Here is a 14,504-nt window from a genome sequence, read left to right on the forward strand (position 1 = left end):
AGAAAAAGAGCATTCACCTACCATAAGACGTACGCAACAGATTTCACCATCTTAGATTGTCATTTCATCCATTTGTTTACATCACACTATGTCAAATTTGTTGTTGATTCGGCTGATGCTGATAAACTAGAAGGCCATTCTTTTGATGAATCCTTTTACTTGTACTACTGAGGTATAAAAGATAGACATATGCTCAATTGGAGCTCTATTGATGATATTTACTTCCCCCTCAACCTCGACCTCAATCACAGGGCACTGTGTGTTCTACGAATGAAAGAATGGAGAATTGATGTTTATGATTGCGATCCGTCAATTTTCAATGATGACGATTTTGCAGAATTCATGATACCCATGTGTCAAATGTTACCGCCTTTCCTTCATAAAGCAACGTATGAAGTTCAAATGGCCAGGTATCCTAACATGAAAATGGAGACTTTAAGATTTCGTAGAATCCCACATCCAGAAGTACCAAAAGCAACAATAAGTGAGGACTGTGGCGTTTTTGTATTAATGTATATATAATACCTGACTGCTAAACTTGGTCTACAAAATTGCATATCGATAAGATGAAATTTTATAAAGAAAAGTGGACAGTCAGGTTGTTCCACCAAATTTTAGAGCCATGAAGTTGTAATATGTTGAATATTGTTTAACATGTTGTGTAATACTGAATATTATTGTTGTAACATGTTGTGTGATTCTGAATACTGTTTATCATCATTAGTTATGTAATACATGTTGTGTAATACTGAATACTGTTATTTATCATCATCATTAGAAAGTGGGCAGTCAGGTATCCTAACATGTTGTGTAATACTTAATTGTAATATGCGTGATTATGCGTGAGTTATGACTCACGCATATTGAATATGCGTGAGTTATGACTCACGCATATTGAATATGCGTGAGTTATGCGTGAGTTATGACTCAAGCATACTGAATATGCGTGATTATGCGTGAGTTATGACTCACGCATATTGAATATGCGTGATTATGCGTGAGTTATGACTCATGCGTATTACAACATGGCTCACTCACGCATATTGTAATATGTGTGAGTCACTGTTTGTTCAACAAGCTGAGTCATTAGCATGGCCAACCTAGATGGATACTTTGTGGCTTCTCTCTATTTACCAACACATCAAAAGTAAAACATTGAAGCTGAAACAACTATATTGTTTGTTCAACAAGTTGAGTTATTAGCATGGCTAACCTAGAGTAAAACTACGAATTGATAGCTAAAACAACTATACTATTTACCAACACAAAAAAGTAATAAAATAGACAACCCACACATTACAAAATTGAAGTAAACTTAGAACATTGAAGTAAACTTAGAACAACTGCTGAGATGATGGTTCATGTTGCTGTTGAGATGATGATGGTTGATGTTGTCGCTGAGATACTACTCTTGCATAGATGGTGCGGGCATCACTGATTTGCATGTTGTCATGTTATGACCTTGACCACCACATGAGCTGCATCGTCTTCAGACCTTACGAGTCTCACATTGGGATGACCTACGTTTTGTTGTTGGTCGCTCTTTCTTCAACTTAACATGTGGTTTTAGGCAGACGCGTTGTTTGATAATTTTCGAAATATCCCATTTTTTTCATCACCAAGAAGATAACATGTCTCCGAATATGCATTCAACTACATTTCAGTTGTGTAATACCTGAAAAAGATAACGATTAAACATGTGAGCAATTGGTTAGATAGATAGATTAAAGATAACAATTAAACATGTAAGCAATTGGTTAGATATATAGATTGAAGATAACGATTAAACATGTGAGCAATTGGTTAAAAATGTAATTGTTACCTTGAGCAAAACTCATAGGGATTCAATTTCCGTGTACGGACAGAAGCTAGGGCATGAGTACAAGGAAGACCATATACATCAAATACCCTACAACTACAAGTCATTTCGTGTAAGTTAACTTTAAAATGAGATTCACCGTCATGCACATAAAACTCGAATTGGTTAAGTAAATTGACGTTATTCAGTCTAGCTTTCTCAGCTTGTTCATGTAAGAATTTTTCATAATATTGAAATAAACGTTCTTTGTGTTTATCCGCTTTTTCTCTTCTAATTTGAAACCAATCATATATTGTGAATCTTAAATATTTTGCTAAGGTTGATATGAAAATTTTTTTAGTTTCCCTACTCTGACTATTAAAGCTCTCAACGTAATTGCTTGTCATTTGATTGTATCGTTTACCGGGGAAAAAGGCACGACTCCATCTCTCCATCCCAATATCTGCCAAATAGACAGCTATACGAGGGTCCTTAATCCTGATCTTGTCAAAAAACCGATTAAATATTGGGACGGTGTATGCACGAGAAACCAAATCAAATTCTGCGTGGCAATGATCATTTTAAATTTGGCCATTATATTCATCTTGACATGGTATGTCCATGCACCGTGATATGCTTCTGGAAAAACCGAACACAATGCATTGGCAATACTTGAGTGTCTATCGGATACGAAGACAAGATCCTGGACTTCCTATTGCCACTCTTAATTGTTGCATGAAGTATGTTCAGGAGTTATTATTCTTTGAATCAACAACGCCGAAAGCAACAAGATATAGTTGTTCATTTGCATCCAATGATATAGCCACCAATAGTTGACCTCCAACCTTATGCTTAAGAAAACTGACATCGACGCACAATACAGGACGACAACTGGTTCCAAAACCCCTAATTGAGAGGCCTAAGGATATGAACATATACATGAAATGGCCGTGCTCATCCGTCTGGATGTCTGTTATGGTACTCGAATTATTCATCTCCAATAGGTAGAGGTATGATGGCAATTTACCATAAGAATCCTCTACAGTTCCACGCACCGCCATTAGGGCATGTTCCTTAGACCTCCAAGCCTTATTATAACTCATCTTTATTCCATAAGTTGTCTACATGTCTTCCATTATTTTTTTAGGCATGTGGTCATGGTGATGGTCCATGTCTTTGCTCTTCATGCATTCCCCAATAACCCATGATGATGTTTGTCTTTCATTCTCTCGCCTTGTCACAATTGAACATGTATGATCTTTTACAAATTTCCAAATCTCAAACATTTCCAAAAAATTTCCTTTCACAACACGCAATCTCCACTTGCAATTCTGATCTAAACATTTCACCACCCAAATATTTTTTTTTGACTTCACCACTTTGAATTCAAAATGATTAGCCATCGCATATTTATGTAACATCATTTGAAGTTCTCTTTTATTCTCAAACAACGAACTAACTTCAATTTCCAAAGTTAATGACTCAAGTATCAGATTTTCAATGTTAGGTATGTTACTAGCAACCCAATCACTGCAGCTTGGTTGGAACCCAATTCTAAGAACCCAAACACTGTTTGGATTGGTACTAGCAACCCAAGCAGCACTACTAGGTTGGGTAATAAGAACCCAATCATCATCCCCCTCATCAGACGCAAACATGGTTCATCTTCAATGTCATTTTCAGTTTCAAAGAAAACCTCCCGCTGCTTCGGGAATACGTCAGGATCATCAATTTCTAGAACAACTTAAACTTTCTTGAGTTGAGTTTGTTGGATTTCTAGGTAGTGACTTCTCTACTAAGGATACACACAATAGAGTGCGGTTGTAAACTGAAACTGCTTCATGTAAAAAGAACTTCATATCCACATCTTTTTTGATATCAGTTATATAAGAAAATTTGACATTCATGCTAGGAACATTATACTTGGTTTGAAGCAATAAATCATATTTAGATTTGTCAACATCAGTAGCTGAATAGATTATATTAACTAATTGGGCATAAGTAGAATTTTGGGGAACAATCATACCGTTGTTTGACTTTACAGAAAAATGAGTAATATCATTCGTAGTTTTTCACTCTCCATCAAAGCAAAAAAGTACTTGAGATGCAATTGAAAACATTTCAACAACATTACAAGAATTACTTCGGTTGTTTGCTTTTTGAAGATGGCGTAAACCATAACCGAAGAGGAGTTTGCTGTTAGAGTTTCAGGAAATTCAATGCAGCAACTTTTCCATAAGTTTGCTTCAATGAATCTAATGGGATAGGAGCCCCCTATCCAATAGGTCCATTGAAGCAAACTTGTGGAAAACTCTTGCCACATTGTATTTCTATGAAATATACTAGAAAACTCTTCCTCAGTGAGTATTTCGCGTGAGTGGGAAACAATACGCGTGAGTGAGCAAATTATGCGTAACATCTATCTTTGATTCACATTCATTCAGGAGTTATACTATTATACGCGTAACAACCTAACTATACTATAATTTAACCAACCTAGTGTTCATAATCACTAAATAACATAAAATAAACATACCTATTTTGAGAACGAAGAGTAGTGGGTCACGACTTCAAACGGAGAGGTCGTGGTCGTAGTCGTCGTAGTCAGCTGCTGCTTATGGTCATAGTCGTGGTCTTCAGGGGATTAGGGTTTGAGAGTAGAGTTAGAGCGGGGAAAGTGAGAGAGTCGATATTCGTGAATGGGGTTTATTTTAATTAGGGCAAAAAAATTATATATACAATGAAAGACGAGAAATGTCATTCACACATTTTCATCTAAAACGCGTGAGTTCATAAACGCGTGAATGACGTTTCTCGACTTTCCATTTATGGGAAATGTCACTCACGCGTTTTATCTAAAACGCGTATATGAACTCACACGTTTTAGATAAAACCACGCAAGTGACATTTCTCGTAATTGAGCAGTAAATTAGGCGCGCAAGGGGCTTTACGGACTTTTCGCATGACAAAAAGGCCCTTTTTACCAACATTATCGAACGGGGTCTAGTTTTGTATTTAGGCCCTTTATTAAGGCATTTCATCCCACTTCCTCATCAAATATGTCATTAATTAATTGAAGGAGTATAAGGAATCGTAGTTTTTTTGTTCTAATAATAATACAATATTTTTGTAATTATTTGACACGTACAATTTTACCAAATCTTCCAAATATGAATAGATGAATCAAAATAAAATGAGTAGCATCTATTGTGGACGGATCTCAATGCCCTCCACAATGAGACCTGTCTTCCAATTGAGTCTTTCAACCTCCTTCAAACTCATCACGAGATCACCACCATCATCTTCTCCATTCAGACTGAAATACTCTCCCATCTTTATCTCCAACCACCTATCTCTTCTCACCTTTGGCTCATTCCCTACTCCGCTGCTGCTGCTACTACTTCTCCTACGGTCGAGAATAACAGTTTGAGTTTCGGATGCAGCAGCTCCTCCCATTATCCCACATGAAACTTCCACCGATTCATCAAAATCCATACCATATGCTTCAGATGTCAGATTGAATACCAGGTAAATCCCATACAACGTGTTTCGGGACAGCTCCTCAGTACTTAGCTTTCCATTAATTTCAAGCCAACAGACGTCGATCAGCTCTGCCACCTCGGGGAATCTGTAGTTCATAACGATTTAATGGATATGAAGATCACATGGATAAATAGATAAATATTATCTACAGTTGGAAATTAATAAAACCTGGATTCGGGTAGAGATCTAAATCTTCAGTACATGGGGGAATTACTCCATGTAATGCTGAGGTCTCTACTAGCCAACATGTAACACTTCCGCCCAGTTCGTTTTTCCAATGAAAAGCTATATATATATATATATTTATTTGAAAAATCAAATTATACCCAAAACAATTGAGAACCCATTATTATTAATTATTAGTAGGTACCTTAGTTGGGAAATTTGACGAAATGACCTTACAAACTGGGTTATTTGACCTGGTGGAAAATTGATAATTTAATTGCGCTCGTGGTGATTTTATTTTTTTTGGACGATTTTGCCCTTGTCGCGAAACGCTAAGTCACTTATCGTTTCGCGAAGTAACGATATGTGAAATGTCCAAATTTCCCTTACTCACTAGTGAAAAAATAGGTTTCTGTAACGATGCTTAGTAACGGCGGCCGAACGCCCTTACTGAAGATTTTTATCAGTAACGGCTATTAAAGACCGTTACTGTTATAAACATATCAGTAACGGCTATTAAAGACCGTTACTAATAGAAGGAAACAGTAACGGACATAAGAAAAAACCGTTACAGATAATAACAAGTTAATTTTAATTTTTCAAATTAAAGGTATCAGTAACGGTTTTAGTATAACCGTTACTGATACTGTCTCATGATAAGATTTGTGAGATTCTTATTAGTAACGGTTTTAGACAGACATCGTTACTAATAAGAATCTGTAACGGTTTACTCATAACCGCTACTAATACGTTTCTGACGTTTCGTCTACTTCAAGAATATCAGTAACGATTTTTAATATAACCGTTACTGACACTGTCTCGTGATAAGATTTGTGAGATTCTTATCAGTAACGGTTTTAGACAGATACCGTTACTGATACGTATCAGTAACGGTTTACTCATAACCGTTACTAATACGTTAATTGACGTTTCATCTTCTACAAGGTTATCAGTAACGATTTTAGTATAACCGTTACTGATACTGTCTCATGATAAGATTTGTGGAATTCTTATCTGTAACGGTTTATCTAAAGCCGTTACTAATACTCTAATTTTACCTCGTTACGCCTTTCTCTTTCTTTTTTCTTCTTTCTTTCTTCTCTCTTCTCCTCTGTTTTCTTCCTCCGCCGCCGCCGTCGATCTGCAAACAAGAAAGAGTACGTAATTCGTCGTCTTCGATCTACAAACAGGTAAGTTCTTCTTCTTCTCCGCTCTGTCTTCTTCTTCTCCGGTTCCTCCGCGGGTTCTTCTTCCTCTTCCGCCGCTGGTTCAAATAGAATTCTTCCACCGTCGCTAGTTCTTCTGCATTCAGGTAAGTAAACACTTCTTCATTTGTTTATCTTAGGGTTTTACTTCTTAAATTATTTGAATGTTAGGTTTATATAGGTCAATCATTATCTTCCGATCAGCAGCAGCAGATATACTCCGACGAAGTTATTTATGTTCTCACCACCGGAGGAATCCGCATTCCTGTCCACCCCAGCATCCTGGTATTATTCCACTTGTGACTCCGATTAATCTGAGAATTTTATATTCAATTTCTTTTCTGTTCAATCTGAATCTCAAAACAAAAGCCGATTTGTTGTTCTTAGAGCTTTTTCTTATGCAGGCAGTAGATATATCGGAACAGTTGAGAAATGAATTGTTAAATTATAATAATTATTTGCAGGCATCGGCGTCTTCTGTGCTGAAGAACATCATAGATCATCGGCAGAATAAGAATTTTGATAATAATAGGACAATTCAGATATTAGGCGTTCCTACCGAAGCCGTCGCCGTATTCGTTCGATTTCTCTATTCCTCCAGGTTAGTTTCTCTCAATGATAATAAGTAAAGCCTAAAATCATCATCACGGATGAATTGATGATGAGTAGTATGTAGTAGTAACAGAGAATTTTCTTCTACAATGTTGTTTACAGATGCACAGAAGAAGAGATGAACATGTATGGATTTCACCTGCTGACACTATCTCATGTGTTCTCCGTTCAACTGCTGAAGCAACGATGTGCGAAAGCACTGATTCAACGGCTTAAGATCTACGACGCCATCGATACGCTTCAGCTGGCGAGGCTCTGTGATGCATCCGAGCTTTACTTCCGCACCATGAAACTTGTATCAGCCAACATAAAGTTTGTTCAGAAAACAGTGGGATGGAAGTTCCTCCAGGAGAATGATCCTTGCCTGGAGCTTGAGATTCTCCAGTTCATAGACGAAATTGAATCGGTAAACATCCAATCTCATATCTAACCAATTTTTATGAAATTCCAATACTGATAACTGATATTGATGAAAACAGAGGAGGAAAATGAGAAGAAAGCGTAGGGAGGAGAAGAGGCTGTGTTTACAGCTAAGCGAAGCAATGGAGTGTTTAGAGCACATCTGCACAGAAGGATGTACAAACATAGGCCCTTACGACATAGAGCCGCCGGGGAACAAGAAGAAGGTTCCATGTCAGAAGTTCGCAACCTACCAAGGCTTGCAGCTCCTGTTCCGCCATTTCTCAACGTGCAAGAGGAGAGTTAACAGCAGTTGTTACCGATACAAGCGAAAGTGGTAGCTGCTTCAACTCCACTCTTCCATCTGCGATAATCCTGATCTTTGTAAAGTCCCTCTTTGCAGGTATTGTTGGGGGATTCGATTTTGATCATATTTGAATGTTAGGTTTATATAGGTACAAATGAATATGAAATATATATAAAAAAACGATTATTATTTAGTAACGGTTTTATGCATTAAAAACCCGTTACTGTAATTTGCTATGTAACGGTTTAACAAAACAAAATCCGTCACAAAAACTTCTCAGGTATCAGTAACGGTTTTTGAAAGCCGTTACTGATAGTCATTGAACAACAGTAACGGTTTTAACTCGGCTAGTACCATTACTGTTGTTCAATGACTATCAGTAACGGTTTTCGAAAACCGTTACTGATACCTGAAAAGTTTCTGTGACGGTTTACCTCGGCTAGTACTGTTACTGTTGTTCAATGACTATCAGTAACGGCTTTCGAAAGCCGTTACTGATACCTAAGAAGTTTCTGTGACGAGTGTGTCTGTAACGAATGGTAACGGTTTTATTTACCGTTACTGATGGTTTTCAGTAACGGCTTTTGATGCTTTCAGTAACGGTTTTCGCCCTTACTGATACCTCTTTTTTTACTAGTGACTATTTAATATAACCTCCGTACTTTTTTTTCATTTCTTTTCTTCTCCTTCTCTCTCTTCCCGCTCTTCTCCTCCTTCTCTCTAAACTCCGGCGGCGGCGGCGGCGATCTCGTCGGAGATCTCGGCGGCGAAGTTCGTTCGAAATCCACTATGAGCTCGACGACGTGCACGAGCACTGTTCCAATAGGTACGTCTATTTGAAGCATGTTTTATTGATGTTCGTTTTCTGAGATTGATTAGGATTTACTTCCCGTTTCGCTAAGTGCCCAGCGATTCGCGAAGGACTTCTCGTTTCGCTAAGTGCCTTACGATTCGCGAAGGCCTTCCCGTTTCGCTAAGTTCATAGCGATTCGCGAAGTATTAATTATCCGTCTCTAAATCAAATCATGATTTTATATTGCAGCTGAAGTTTTCGTTTTCTATAATGGAGAGTGGAAACTTGATGCTGATGGAATACTGTATTTTGATGCATCTTCAATCAAAACATTTGATCTACCCCAAAATACTCGTTATGCTGAATTACTTGATATACTCTACGATAGACTTAATCTCCAGATATCAGCATACGATTTAGTGCTCCAAGTGAAGTATGATATTCCGAATATCAGAAATCCAAAATCTGTTTTTATTGATAATGATGGGGATTTGAACACATATCTATCACGCTTGATTTTGGGTCGAACAGTGTCACCATTGTGTGTATCTGTAGTGGAGAAGTCAGCGTTTAGTAAAGAAAAGATACCACTACTTACATACCCAACTCAAGAAAGTATACTACCACCACAACTTACTCAGAAATTTGTTCCACCTGTTGTACCCTTGGAATTCTTTGTTGAAAGTCAAAATGAAGCCGGAGAAACCTCTTTGCCTCACATCCCACTTACTCAGGACTTGCATGTTAATAGTGGTGAAAAAGCATCAATACCTATACAACCAAGTGCAAGAAGATTATCATTGGGTACACCAACTAGTGCAAGAAAGGCATCAAATGGTACACCAACAAGTGCAAGAAGATCATCAATGGGTACACCATCTAGTGCAAGACGATCTTCAATGGGTACACCATCGACAGACCCGACAAACACATCACCGCCAGACCCCACATTTGCGATGGCATTAACTAGTGAAACCGTATTGGAAGTTGGTTCGTTGTTTGAAAATAAAAAAGAACTTCAACTTGCTCTATATAAATATGCGATGACCAATCATTTTGAATTCAAAGTGGAGAAGTCAAGGAAAAAATCTTTGGGAAATCAAATGTTTGGATGAGACATGCAAGTGGAGTTTGCGGGCTGTGAAAGGTAAGTTTTCTGAGATGTTTGAGATCCGGACATTTGAGCATCAACACTCATGCTCAACTTTGTCGAGGCCCAAGAAAAAAAATGCAAACACCAGCATGGGTTATTGGGCAGTGCGTGAAGAGCAAGTACATGGACCATCATCATAACCACTTGCCTAAGAAAATAATTGAAGACATGCAGACAACTTATGGGATATTTTTGACTTATAATAAGGCATGGAGGGCAAGGGAAAATGCTTTAATAGCGGTGCGAGGAACAGTAGAGGATTCTTATGGAATACTGCCATCATACCTTTACATGTTGGAGAAGTGTAATCCTGGTACCATAACCGACATACAGAGAGACGAGCTCGGTCACTTCAAGTATATGTTCATGTCCCTAGGCCTCTCAATTAGGGGTTTCAAATCCTTTTGCCGTCCTGTATTATGTGTTGATGCTAGTTTTCTTAAGCACAAGGTGGGTGGTCAATTATTGGTGGCTATTGCATTGGATGCGAATGAGCAACTATATCCTGTCGCATTCGGCGTTGTTGATTCAGAGAATAATAACTCCTGGACTTATTTCATGCAAAAACTGAGAGACGCAATTGGATTAGTTGATGATCTCGTCTTCGTATCCGACAGACACCCAAGCATCGCTAATGCCTTGTGTGCTGTTTTCCCAGAAGTAGACCACGGTGCGTGCACATATCACATAAAGATGAATATTGTGGCCAAATTCAAAAGTGATAAGTGTCATGCGGAGTTTGATTCGGCTTCAAGGGCATACACTGTCCACGAATTTAATCGTTGGTTTGAGAAAATCAAGGTTAAAGATCACAGGATTGCTGCCTATTTGGAAGAAATTGGATTCCCAAGATGGAGTAGAGCATTTTTTCCCGGTAAGCGATACAATCAACTGACAAGCAATTATGCTGAGAGTTTCAATAGTCAGAGCAGGGAAGCCAGAAAGTATCCCATTTCAGAAATGGCTGAGTATTTAAGATTCACAATATAACAATGGTTTAACGATAGAAGAGAAAGAGCGTCTAATCACGAAAAAGTTTTATCTCCAAATTATGAGAAGGTGTTACGTGAGGGATTCGAGAAGGCCAGATTCTATACAGTCTAATCGCTTAACCGATTCGAGTTTTATGTGCATGACAATCAGTCCCATTTCAAAGTCAATTTGAAAGACATGAACTGCACTTGTAGAGTATTCGAAGTTTCGGGACTTCCTTGTACGCATGCAATGGCTGCTGCCCGTAGTCGGAATTTGGTTTCTTATGACTTCTGTTCAAGGTATTAATATCTAGCTCACGTGTTCATTCTGTTTAACCAATTAATAATTCGTTATATTTTCCCTACACACAGGTATTACACAACTGAGTGTTGGATAAATTCATATGTCGAGACATGTTATCCTCCCGGTGATGAAGAAAATTGCGATGTTCCCGAACATATTAAGCAACGTTCGTGTCTTAAACCAAATGTGAAGGTTAAGAAAGGCAGGCCACAAACAAAGCGTAGGTCATCCCAGAGTGAGGTCCGTAAGATCCCGAGACGATGCAGCTCATGTGCTGGGCTTGGACATAATAGGGCAACATGCAAAGCAGTGATGCCTGCACCATCTACTGCACGAGCTTCATCATCTAAGCAGCATGACTCATCATCTAAGCAGCATGACTCATCATCTCAACAATATGAACCTTTAGCTTGATAGATACTATGTTGTAATATATGTTGTTAATTGAACTATGGGGTACTGGTATGTTGTTAATTTAGGTTTAAGGTTTTTGTTGTATGTTCTAATAGTAGTAGTATATGAGTATTAACTTATCGAAACGGGAGGAACTTAGCGAAACGGGAGGAACTTATCGAAACGGGAGGAACTTAGCGAAACGGGAGGCACTTAGCGAAACGGGAGGCACTTAGCGAAACGAAGGGTACTTGGCGAAACGAAAAGTACTGGGCGAAACGAAGAGTACTTGGCGAAACGAAGGCTACTAACTTATCTTTTTTGTAGGTTGAAGGGTCAAAATTTTACAATACATCAATTTACACAAAATAATTTACAATACATAATCCAACTTCCAACATATTCATCAAGTATTTACAATACATCAAAATAAGTTATCCAATTTACAAAAAATAATGTTTAAGGTTCCATAATCTGATGGAATAACCGGACCACCATCTTCTGCCTAAAAAATCCCATATTTTCTGAGGTCACATTATGCACGGGTTGATTAGCGGTCAAGTGTTCCATGTACATTAGCGTGAAGACCCCACAGTCCCCGCTCTCTGTTGCCCGTGGGACTTCTCCAACCTTAGCAGCAGCGGTTTTCACTTTGGGGTGTGGAAACCGTTTGTAAGTCATTGGTTGGATGGGGCCTTCGAAGTTGAAATTAGGATACCTTACCCTCTCACCGGGAGTGATTGTTTTGGCGAATATAATTGGAATCATGTCGCAGAAGGGTTTCAAATAAGGATCCAGATTCTTATAAAGATAGGCATCACAGTCGTACACGTCAATGCGGTACTTTTGAAGACGTGCTACACACAAAATCCAATGTTTCTGGTTAATGTTCACTGGCATGTAGACATCGTCAATTGTTGACCATTCTGGCATATATCTATGTGGTGCGCCCATACAATAGTCTTTGAATTCGTCGACTGGATATTTGGCAGGATCCTTAATAAAAGCCCTGTGCTGTCGCCTGATTCTATCCGACAATACGCAATCCCCAATTGCCGCATGTGTATTTTTATATGTCTTGGGATAGCAGGAAATCCTTTTCCGCAGAAGATGGCAGAATGCATCGATTTCCTGCACAATGGGAGCATACAACATACATTCAGTACATATCAAACAACATTGACTAAGTACTTAGCGAAACGAAGAGTACTTGGCAAAACGAGAGGTACTTAGCGAATCGACAAGTACTTGGCGAAACGAGAGGTACTTAGCGAATCGACAAGTACTTGGCGAAACGACAAGTACTTGGCGAAACGACGAGTACTTAGCGAAACGATGAGTACTTGGCGAAACGAAGATTAATGAATTGATTTGCACGACTTACAGTGTCTTCAATCCATGTAAACCTTGTTACAATTCTAACCAACACTTCCTTCTTTGCTTGAACCGTATGTAAATCCGTTGTCGAATTATCGGTTTTTGGATCATCCAACCACGCCTTTACTTTATCCAGCAGCTCATCTTCAAATTTTTGAAGGTGATTCACTTTCATAGGATCCTTTGTCTTGGGCATTTTTGACAAGGAAGGGTTGGTGTACGAGTCATCTTTTTTCGGCTTCCTCACTCTCCTCCCATAATTTCCTTTAGGAGGAGTATTGTATAACTGGAAATCGTCATTGTCATCATTGTCATCATTTGTCTGTGCCTTCACATCCCCCACAGTCTTCTCATCCTTCACCTTCAAATCCTTCACCTTCAGTTTCAGATCAACCTTCACATCATCCACCTTAGCCACACCATCCAGCTTCTCACCGTCCTCCAATTTAGCCTCAACCTCCATCTTTACGTCCTCCACCTTCGCATCGTTGTCTTTTCGTTCATCCTCCACCTTCTCATCATCATCGACCTTCTCATCGTTGTCTTTTCTTTCATCCTCCACCTTCTCATCATCATCGACCTTCTCATCGTTCTCCACCTTATCCTCATCCATCTTTTCATCATCATCCACCTTCTCATCGGTCTCCACCTTCTGTGCGTCCTCCATCTTCTCACCGTCCTCTTTTTGTTCATCCTCCACCTTCTCATTGTCCTCCATTACATCGTCTTTCTTCCCATCAGTCCCATCATTCACCTTCTCATCATCCCCCACAGTCTCCTGCATCGCTATCATCTCCTACAAAATAGACAAAATTCTGGTCAGTACAAACTTAGCGAATCGACAACAAGTAACTTGCGAAACGAAAAGTACTTTGCGAAACGAAAAATACTAACTTAGCGAAACGAAAAATACTTTGCGAAACGAAAAATACTAACTTAGAGAAACGGAAAGTACTTTGCGAAACGAAAAATACTAACTTAGCGAAACGAAAAGTACTTTGCGAAACGAAAAATACTAACTTAGCGAAACGAAAAGTACGCAGAATACCTCTTTCTTCTCCTCCTCCTCCTGTTCAACCTTGCTCTTCTCAACTTCGACATCCTTCTTACAATCCTTAACCTGCAAAATAGGTACTGGTCAGATCAGATATGTACTTAACGAAATGAAATGTAAAGTGCAAAATTCAATATCTCCATACCTCAGTATTCTTTTCCACTTCGACCTTCACAGCCTTCTTAGAATCCTTCTTCTTACTCTTCTTCTTCTTTATATTCTCCTCCATATCATCTAATCTGGTTAATAATATGGACATCCTTTTGTTGGATTTTTCTAACAACTATTTGGACATATTAAAAACCATCTTCTTGAATGACTCAATGTTTTCTTGTTGAGTTTCTTGGATTGTGATTTTTAGCTCTTTGATGAGCTCTGTTTTCATCTTTTTCATCTCCTCTTTCATCTCTATTTTCAGCTCCTCCAT

At 38.6% G+C, this 14,504-nt stretch overlaps 2 protein-coding genes and 1 pseudogene across 2 annotated transcripts; 1 reads left to right on the top strand and 2 right to left on the bottom strand.

Moving 5' to 3' along the window:
* Window positions 1–4,989: 4,989 nt before the first annotated feature.
* On the bottom strand, window positions 4,990–5,442 carry LOC124921992 (F-box protein PP2-B11-like). The gene has a single exon (XM_047462704.1). It carries the CDS (start codon window positions 5,435–5,437, stop codon window positions 5,003–5,005), a length of 435 nt encoding a protein of 144 aa, XP_047318660.1. The 5' UTR covers window positions 5,438–5,442; the 3' UTR covers window positions 4,990–5,002.
* A 100-nt stretch (window positions 5,443–5,542) lies between these two features.
* Window positions 5,543–8,150, top strand: LOC124925823 (annotated as a pseudogene).
* Window positions 8,151–12,105: 3,955 nt separating this feature from the next.
* LOC124925831 lies at window positions 12,106–14,504 on the bottom strand. Its single transcript, XM_047465946.1, has 4 exons — window positions 14,382–14,504; window positions 13,655–13,819; window positions 13,031–13,585; window positions 12,106–12,777 (listed from the first exon to the last, which is right to left on the bottom strand). Exons 1-4 carry the CDS (start codon window positions 14,502–14,504, stop codon window positions 12,106–12,108), a joined length of 1,515 nt encoding a protein of 504 aa, XP_047321902.1.

This window comes from Impatiens glandulifera, chromosome 1, assembly GCF_907164915.1.
Source record: "Impatiens glandulifera chromosome 1, dImpGla2.1, whole genome shotgun sequence".
Taxonomy (NCBI): domain Eukaryota; kingdom Viridiplantae; phylum Streptophyta; class Magnoliopsida; order Ericales; family Balsaminaceae; genus Impatiens; species Impatiens glandulifera.